Source organism: Ostrinia nubilalis, chromosome 5 (genome assembly GCF_963855985.1).
Source record: "Ostrinia nubilalis chromosome 5, ilOstNubi1.1, whole genome shotgun sequence".
Lineage (NCBI taxonomy): Eukaryota > Metazoa > Arthropoda > Insecta > Lepidoptera > Crambidae > Ostrinia > Ostrinia nubilalis.
This window is the reverse complement of record NC_087092.1, coordinates 2,003,790-2,013,071: the sequence shown is the minus strand read 5'-3', so window position 1 is coordinate 2,013,071 and position 9,282 is coordinate 2,003,790. Positions and strand designations below refer to the sequence as shown.

The 9,282-nt window shown below is 37.6% G+C and overlaps 2 protein-coding genes across 2 annotated transcripts; one reads left to right on the top strand and one right to left on the bottom strand.

Annotated features, from left to right (window-relative positions):
- Positions 1–2,348: 2,348 nt before the first annotated feature.
- LOC135071649 (cytoplasmic tRNA 2-thiolation protein 1) lies at positions 2,349–4,348 on the top strand. The gene is made up of 4 exons (XM_063965412.1): positions 2,349–2,538; positions 2,656–3,195; positions 3,282–3,486; positions 3,730–4,348. The coding sequence occupies exons 1-4, from the start codon at positions 2,491–2,493 to the stop codon at positions 4,320–4,322; spliced, it is 1,386 nt and encodes a 461-aa protein (XP_063821482.1). The 5' UTR covers positions 2,349–2,490; the 3' UTR covers positions 4,323–4,348.
- LOC135071650 (mitochondrial E3 ubiquitin protein ligase 1) lies at positions 4,340–8,979 on the bottom strand. The gene is made up of 6 exons (XM_063965413.1): positions 8,694–8,979; positions 8,437–8,594; positions 8,050–8,207; positions 7,634–7,907; positions 5,197–5,404; positions 4,340–4,678 (listed from the first exon to the last, which is right to left on the bottom strand). Exons 1-6 carry the CDS (start codon positions 8,808–8,810, stop codon positions 4,559–4,561), a joined length of 1,035 nt encoding a protein of 344 aa, XP_063821483.1. The 5' UTR covers positions 8,811–8,979; the 3' UTR covers positions 4,340–4,558.
- Between the last annotated feature and the right edge of the window lie 303 nt (positions 8,980–9,282).

The following is a 9,282-nucleotide window of genomic DNA, read 5'->3' as shown; positions in this document are numbered from 1 at the left end:
TTTTATAAAATTTTACTTATTTCTTGCTTTTTAGTTAACTAATTATTACCTTGATGTTACAACTGAAGGTAGGCAGTACACTGAGACCAAAAAAAATTGGTTCATAATCGGCGGAGATATTGCGTATAAAAAAGTTCATCCCCAATTTTCCACCCTTGGGGGTGAAATATTTTCTTCAAATTCGCATGAAACCACCCTTTTGATAATACCTATTCAACAAAAAAATAATCGTTCAAATTGGTTTATAATCGGCGGAGATATTGCGTATAAAAAAGTTCATCCCCAATTTTCCACCCTTGGGGGTTGTTTTTTTTATTATTAAATTTAAATGGGACCACCCTTGAGGTATTACCTATACGCCGAAAAAAGATTTGTTCAAATCGGTTCATAATGAGGATCATTTCGATTTTTAGCTGTGAATGCAGATTTATAGGTCTAAGAAATCCTTAATATACAGTCCAAAAATTTTTGTTCTACGACAAAAATTGACGAAGTTATGGCCAAATTACTAAAAAAGTTCACTGACCGCCCGGCGCGGGACCGATGACGTCACTATATCCGATTCGAACGCTGCCGGCGTACTGCGTGGATAGAAAATATTTTTTTCTAGCCAAACTATCAGTTTTAGAGAAAAACTTGTTATGACATTTATTCATCAGAATAAAGTAAGCTATCGATAGGTAATTTTTAAAAATAGAAATTGTGAAAAATATCGCAAAAAATCCATACGCTCATACGATTCAATGGAACGCGGAGACGCGATTAGGCTCTCCGCGGTGGTATATTTGGCGATTTATTCAAATAATGTGTTCATAAGTGTTGTTAGAGTCATATCTTCGTCCAAGTAAAATATAAAAATGTATAAGTATTAATTTATTTACTTCTAACAATAAGTATAGCTGAGGCAGATACACTCTGCCTAGGCTACAAGACATTGCTATGAAGATCATTTCAATGTACACGCAATACCTACGTCTGTTATTTAGTTTTTCTGAGTTAAACCTACGTACCTACCTATCTATTCGCCGTTCTCATGGGCGGGCCAGCTGCTCCTTCCTGGAAATCTATTTAATCTTAGCCTAGAAGCTGGGTATGACTCCCCCGCCCCTCTCCTCTCCCCAGCTCATAAGCTGGGCATGACTTCCCCCTCGGCCAGAAGTCGGGTATGATTTCCCCCCCCCCCCCCCCCCAGGCCAGAAACTGGGTATGACTTTCCCCCTCCCTCCAGGCCAGAAGCTGGGTAAGGCTTGCCCCTCCCCCCAGGCCATAAGCATAAGCTGGGTATGACTCCCCCTAGGCCAGAAGCTGGGTATGACTTACCCCCCCCCCCCCACCCTAGGTCAGAACCAGAAACTGGTTATGACTTGACCCCCCCCGGGCCAGAAGCTGGCTAGCCCCTCCCCCCAGTCCATAAGCATAAGCTAGGTATGACTCACCCTCGGCCAGAAGCTGGGTATGACTACCCCCCCCCCCCCCCCCCTTCTAGGCCAGAAACTGGGTATGACTTGCCTCTCCCCCCCCCTCTTACCAAGGCCAGAAGCTGGGTAAGGCTTGCCCCTCCCCCCCAGACTATAAGCTGGGTATGACTTATCCCCCCCCCCCCCTCTAGGCCAGAAACTGGGCATTAGCACTCATATTATGTATTATTATTATGTTCAATACAAACAATCATAAAGTTACACTCATCCCAACCGCGTCTCCGCATTCCATCGAATCCTATAAAAATGTGGTTTTTGGACATAGCGATACTTATTTTTCACAATTTTTATTTTAAAAAATTACTGGTCGATAGGTTACTTTATTTTGATGAATAAATGTTATTAAAAGTTTTTTTCTAAAACTGATAGTTTAGCTGGAAAAAAATATTTTCCATCCCAATAGTACGCCGGCTGCGCTCGATTCGGATATAGTGACGTCACGCGGCCCTGCGTACGTTGACTTTTAGCGGCAAAAACGGCCTATGTTTATTACTTAATATCTTCGTAAGTAATGGTCCGATTTGGATAATTCAAAAAGATGTATCTTTCTTATGTCTTAAAGATTAACGTAGATACTAGTTTTATTGAATTTTCTACAACAGTACTGATCCTCATTGGCGGAGTTATCGCGTAACAAACATAGAAAAAAAAAAAAAACATACGGGTCGAATTGAGAACCTCCTCCATTTTTTGAAGTCGGTTGAAAACACTTGGAAATCGCTTCTTTCTCCTGTTTTTTATTTTGTGTGTAGTCACTTCGCTGCTCCGTGAAGCGATTACGAAATTAAAATTGTCATTAATGTTACGAGACTCGGGTGAAACGGAACGGAACTGTCGATTATCAGCTGATTTGATTAATTGTCAAAAACAAAAAACTCAAAACGTGTCCATCAGCTATTTTTTGTATTTGTTTTATTTGTTGAACTTTTAACTTAAAAAATAATATTGTTTACATATTATTATAACGAGTCAGTCGTGTAATATTTATCAACACAAATTACACAACGTTACGATGCCAGTAACGTGTAGAACTGGCTGTGGTAGAAACGCAGTTTTGAAGGTTATATTTTGCTATTTACTTTTTATTATACACCACAAGTACCACAACTTTGGTATAAACTGATATACTGTGGTTGTGCCTTTAAATAAATAAATAAATAAATAAATTACATTCCAGAGACCGAAGACAGGCGATGCTCTTTGTAAGGAATGCTTTTACTGGGTTTTCGAAACAGAAATCCATTTTACGATCACAAAAGGTGAACTATTCAATAAAGGAGATTCTGTTGCAATCGCTGCTTCCGGTGGAAAAGACTCCACAGTCCTGGCCCATGTGATGAAAACCCTAAACCAACGATACGACTATGGGCTAAATCTTATGCTTCTTTCTATCGATGAAGGCATCACGGGCTACCGCGACGACAGTCTCGAAACAGTAAAACAAAATAGAGATGATTATGAAATGCCCCTAAAAATTCTCTCGTACAAAGATCTGTATGGATGGACCATGGATGAAATAGTAGCACAAATAGGAAGAAAGAATAACTGCACATTTTGTGGTGTGTTTAGAAGGCAAGCCTTGGATAGAGGAGCTGCATTACTAAATGTTAAGTGCATAGCAACTGGTCACAATGCTGATGATATTGCAGAAACAGTACTTATGAATGTACTTAGGGGGGACATAGCCAGGTTGAAGAGGTGCACAGCGATTACAACGGTAAGTTTGTTAATTACTACAAATACTATACATACACACTGATAGATAGACTGACTGATTTGCATTTTTAATGTGTATTTTTCTAGGGCAGTGAAGGCACAATACCAAGAGTGAAACCACTAAAGTATACTTATGAGAAGGAGATTGTAATGTACGCCCATTACAAGAAACTGGTGTATTTCTCCACTGAGTGTGTGTTTGCCCCTAATGCCTATAGAGGGCATGCAAGGGCTTTACTAAAAGACATGGAAAAAATAAGACCCTCTTGTATAATGGATATAATTTACTCAGGTAAATAACACTAACTAAATAATATTGAAACTATTTTAGAAAACCATTCATATAGTTCCAAAATACTGGACTGTCCTGTCGATGACATTGACAGTGGGGCGCCACCGTCAATACCGGATCGCTGGTTCAGATTTTTGCCATGTTGGAAACCATATAGTTGAACGATGGTAGCGCCCCCCTGTCATTGAGTTTGGTGGGACAGTTCAGCGTGGGTCATCTATAACATTGAATATCTTGTTCTAGGAGAAACAATGGCTGTCAAAGAAGAAGTGACTTTACCAAAACAAGGTATATGTGTAAGGTGCAAATTTGTTTCATCGCAAGAGGTCTGCAAGGCTTGTGTTTTGCTGGAAGGGCTTAACAAAGGCTTACCAAGGCTTGGTGTCGGCAAAAGTTCTAAAGCAAAGAAAATGTTGGCAGAGTATAACGTGAGACAAAAACAGGAGAAAACAGCTTTAGAAAAGGCTATTGTAGATTTAAATGATAGCACAAATGAAGTTATTAGCAATAAGTTATCAAAATCTAAGTCCTGCAGGACAGGCAATGATGAAATTGTAAATAACGAAGATAAATGTAGTAATAAGAAATGTTGCTCAGGAAAATGTAAAAGTAATCAAAGCAATGATGATGAAAAAAGTAAAACTAAAATAAATTCAATACTTGAGGAATATGGGTTAAATGACACAAGTAATGATCATAAAACAGAAAATGGTAATGGTGATGTTTCAGTTAATTCTGATGATGAAGATGGAGAAGTTTTATTCAATGAGCAAGAAGAGGAAAACTCATGTGCTGGGGCTTGTGGGAAAATGGGCTCATTGCAGATAGGTTTTTGATAAATAAAATCTTTAGATTAATCACATACTTTCTTTTATTTTTTATGACTAATTAATTACTAACTAAAAGATGTACAATTCTTATCAAGAGGTTTCAAATTAGATAGCAAGTAAACATCAATTTTTTTATCACATAATTAATTTTTCAATCACCACTTAGTTGCTCTACTGCTTTGAATTCAGTTGCCTATCTAATGTGAATCCTTTGGACAGTAAATAAGCCTGTACTGAGGAGCTCAGGTGATGAACGCAGGCGCGCGCGACTCTATCCTCTCGCGGCAGATGGGGCAGTTGTCGTTGATGTTGTCGGAGCAGTCCTCACAGAGGCACACATGACCACAGGGAAGCAAAATTATCTGAAAGTAAAAAAAACAAACAAGTTATAAACAGGGTATTTTTCATTAAAGCCACGATAGCCGAACTGTGAAGGGGTCGGAGTGGCCGACTCGAGATCCGAGGAACGCGGGTTCGAATCCCGCCTCCGCTCGACTATTGTGGTGAGCTCACTCGTAACACAAGCTTATTTAGCTTAAAACAAAGGGCTAACGGGACAATTAGTGATTTGTGCAATACAATTTGTATTATACAAATTGCTAATAATCTTTAAAAAAAATATCATAGCTTGTCCTATTGCAGTAAGTTTATTCCCATGTAACAGATTAAAGATACTGCCCAAAAGTATGCTTTATGGTCTAGAACAAGGCTGCTCAACCCCAGGCTCGAGAAACATTTTGAGAGTTTTTATTGCGCTTATCCTGAGAGGAAATGAAATAGGAAATGTAAGTGGCCTGTCGTTAACGACTGAATCCACCCTTTTGCCCGACTCTTCAAAAGTTTGAGCAGCCTTGGTCTAGAACTAGAACAGACCGCTCACCTCTTTGGGATTCTCTGTGCACACGACGCACAGTTGCACCTCAGTGAGATTCTTTTCTCTTGCGTGCGCGCGGCGCTCCCTCCTGCCGAGTGCGAGCTGCTTCTTGATGCTGTCCTCCGCCTCGCGCCGCCGCCGCCGCCTCAGGTACTTGTATGCGATCCGGCACGACGCCACCGCCGCCACCGACCCGAACACCACCAGGAGGACTCTGGAAAAAGATTATAGGTTATAAATACACGGTTACAAGTACTAATCTTATCTATTTATATAAAAGAAAGTCGTGTTAGTTACACCACTTATAACTCAAGAACGGCTGAACCGATTTAGCTGAAAATTGTCAGGGAGGTAGTTTAGAGCCAGGAGAAGGACATAGGATACTTTTTATCCCGTTCGAAATTAAAAAAAAAAGTCTGCTTATTTATTGCCATTAAGGCGGAACAAAGTTCGCCGGGTCAGCTAGTAGTGCATAAAATTAGGAAAGTCGTACGTTTAGATGACATTATAATAGTCATTAAAACAATCTAAATTAAGTTTAAATCGAAATATAACTGTTGGTGAACAGACCCATTACAATGGCATTTATAAACACAAGTACCTAATTTTTGTAAGACTGTAGCATTATTACATTTAAAAAAGTATTTAAAACTGTTTGAAAGTTTGTATTTAAAAAAAAAACATTTTATTTGTATACCTCTGGATCTGGCATTTCTTGTCTTTGTCTATAGTTTCTCATAATTAGACGTATTGTTCCTACAGAGACCTCTGCAATTTCTGAAGTTATTTGATACAGCTCCATTTTGTATGGGTATGTAAGACAGTTTTTTTCAAAATATCTGTAGATATTTACAATATATCTTTGATCCTTAACAGACATCATTTTTGGTACTTTCCATTTTATGGTTTTATCGGTTGTTAAAGTGCCCATGCCCAGCGATTCGTGCAACAGATCAAGCTAAAACAAAGACTGAACAGTTTTACACCTATAAAATTTTACATCAACTTGGTAAGGTTACAGGCAGATCTTTATGTAAAACTAAGAAATTTGACAGGTTTTTGGAAACCTTGGGCACTAGGAGTTGAAAAAAGAAAATATCTCTGAGAAAGACTGCTCTGCAATCAATTTTTAAAATGTAGAATTCTTTAAAGTGTTTTGGTACCTCTCGCTGCATTTCTTGTGTTTCTTTAAAACTTTTTATAGTAGATCTTACTTTTCCCACAGAAACCTGCATAATATTTGAAGTTATTTGGTAAAGTTCCATTTTAGAAGGGTATGTAGGGCAGGTTTTTTCTAAGTAATTGTAGACATTTACAAGAAATTTTTTCTGTTTTATGGAAAGTTTATTTTTTGGTGCCAGTTTTGGTTTTACATCTTTTTGTTCAGTTTCAGATTCAGTTTCCGATGAATCCATCTGTGGTTCTTTCATCATAACAGGCTAAAAATAATAATAAGCAGTTTTAGATCAATATTATTGAAAGCAAAAATAAATAAAGCTGCCAGGCCAGTGGTTCAAATCCCAAAGGCACTGGTACCAAGTTCTAATCCCATGAGGAATAAATTATGACAAGTTCTACTTAAATATGTACTTGTTTTTCAATTATTAGTCATGGACATAAATGTGTTTGTGTGCCAATTGCAAGGAACTGTAATAATTTGTGAGTTTTGCTATTGTTGTCTATTTTGCCAATATGTATTGCATTGAGGCATAAATGAAGTCTTTCAAAAAATAAAGGCCTGTCCATTTACAAAAAAGTTGTTGATGAAATTACGTACATATCAATTGTCGTACAAATCGACTTGTACGTACAAATCATTAAACAATATTTTGCGTATGCCTTTTCGTGTTGAAAACTCGATGAAATCTTCAGACTGAAAAGAAACTACGTCAATAGAATCTGACAATAATGTAAATAAAGCACCAATTTAACGATTACTCCATGGAAGTAACGTATAATTTAATGTGTTATTCTCTGGTTATTTAATCCAATTAAATTTTGACAATATTCTAATAAGTTTATTACACTTCTACACAGTTATTTTAGTAAAAAAACAATTATTTTGCAACACGAAAACAAAAATGCCACTGATAGCAGCAATCAAAGTGGTGACAGTAAGTGACAGCTTGTCATCTTTTTTTTTAATTCGTAATTCGTGGCATGGACATCGCATCTCTTGTCTTTGGGAAGTCAATGTTGAGCTTTTACGACCGACGCTATCGATATCGATAATATTCTATGGAATAACTGATTGGTTGAAAGTATGTAGCATTTCAAATAATTAAAATAAAGCGTTAAATAATTAAAGAAGTTACGTTTGAAAATTGTTTGTATTATGCCATTTTATTACAGTTCTGTTTCTGTTTGTTTTATCATCTTGTTTCTACACATTGATTGTAAAGAGATTAGATGGTAAATAGATTGTTAAAAAACTGATTCTAACCTTAGAAAATCCCTGGAACTGGCCAGTCTTTTTAGTAAACTGGATTTAGTAGCTGTAGTCAAGTACAATGGGAGGCCATCTTTCGGTGGTTGTATCTTCAGAGCACCAGTCTTGCTTCTGCTCAGCTCTCCGATGGCAGAAATGTAGGAGCCATCCCGGAGCATCTCCTCCATGGTCTGCAGCCCCCGCTGCCGGACTCCAGAGAAGAAGCCCCACACGTGGTCGATGACTCCAGGGGACATAGGCTCAAACTTGTCTGATATAACATCCATATCTAAATAGACAAAAGAGATAATTTTATTATATTAGGTGTTAAAGTATGACATTGCGGTTTTGTATGGAAAATTTAACGAATTTCCAATATGAGAACTAGAAACATTACACAATAGAGACAAAAAGCCCTTTTACATTCATACCAAGTAACTCTGCGGCAAGTGCATCCACCACCTCGATGCTGTATTTCCCATTGTTCAGGACGAAAGGCGTGGAGTTGCAGACCTCATGTATGGTGCGGGTCTGATCCGACCAGAAGCCGGCTGACGTCCGAGCTATAACATGCTCTTTTATTGTTAACCTGAAATCAAGTTAACATCAGTTTTAACGTAGGTCCAGACTACAAGGCCTTCTCTGGGTTGGTCTTTCATTAGAGGAGAATGGAGGTAATTTCATATTGAGGCCTTTACCATTTGAATTTGGATATTATTAAAAAATTCAAAATGTAGGTACATACTTCAATAATTTTTAGTTGAATGACTGTAAGAGTACTTATTAAATAAAAGTTATTCAATAAAATATCAGCTTACCTTTGCACCACTCCAGTAACATTATTGTTGTAGTTGCTGGTGATAGGAGTGCCCAGAGGCTTGACAAGCCCTCTGATCACTACATAAGGGATTGTATTGTTGGGGTATTTATTTATTTCCTTGTTTAGGGTGTTGTCTATATCCAGTACAGGAGCTGTCTAATTAGAAAAATAAATTAGTTAGCATTATAGAAAACGTGTTTTTTCGTACTCAACAAAAGTATTGAAACATATTGCTTTAAAAAATGAGTAGCTTACTTGTAGCGCGTTTAGTATGTGTTTACATTTGCTCAGCTGTCTCACGCAGAAACCAAGTATGAGGGAATCTATTCCCAGTATCACGGTCTCCCCGATTATCTCCGAAAAGAAATCCATTTTCCTTCAAGTCAATCAATTTATTAACAGCAAATTTTACAGTTCATTTCTTGCTGTTTATAAATAATCCAGCCAACTAGTTTTAGGACATTATTTCCAATTATTCCACACAAAAAATTGTGTAATTTGCACCAAAAAATTGCGATCTGTCAAAAATCCAATCGAGTTCAAATTTGACATTAATGACAATGCGTTCTGTTATACCATACCATCAGGAGCAATGAAGTATTAAAATGCGTTTTAATTAATTTTCTTTGAGGAAATTGGATGGAGGAGGTATAGTGCTACAGCCCTTCAGCTCAGCCGAAAGACGTCCACCAAGGATTTCCACAAAGACCGGTCACGGTAATAATATGATAATATTACCGTGGACCGGTCCTGCCCTTACTTGGTAATTATTTTATTTTATTTTATTTTATTCAGAAAACAAACAGCTTACAAATATCTTATCTCAAACATTGTGATAGGATCA

What these genes read in the sequence shown, in the direction of transcription:
- LOC135071649 (XM_063965412.1), top strand. Translation starts at nt 2,491, where the DNA reads ATGCCAGTAACGTGTAGAACTGGCTGTGGTAGAAACGCAGTTTTGAAG. An exon ending in GTAGAAACGCAGTTTTGAAG is followed by an intron (nt 2,539 to 2,655) that starts GTTATATTTTGC and finishes ATTACATTCCAG; the next exon opens with AGACCGAAGACAGGCGATGC. An exon ending in AATGGATATAATTTACTCAG is followed by an intron (nt 3,487 to 3,729) that starts GTAAATAACACT and finishes ATCTTGTTCTAG; the next exon opens with GAGAAACAATGGCTGTCAAA.
- LOC135071650 (XM_063965413.1), bottom strand. Translation starts at nt 8,810, where the DNA reads ATGGATTTCTTTTCGGAGATAATCGGGGAGACCGTGATACTGGGAATA. An exon ending in ACATACTAAACGCGCTACAA is followed by an intron (nt 8,595 to 8,693) that starts GTAAGCTACTCA and finishes TTTTCTAATTAG; the next exon opens with ACAGCTCCTGTACTGGATAT. An exon ending in AGTTCCAGGGATTTTCTAAG is followed by an intron (nt 5,405 to 7,633) that starts GTTAGAATCAGT and finishes ATCTTTTTCCAG; the next exon opens with AGTCCTCCTGGTGGTGTTCG.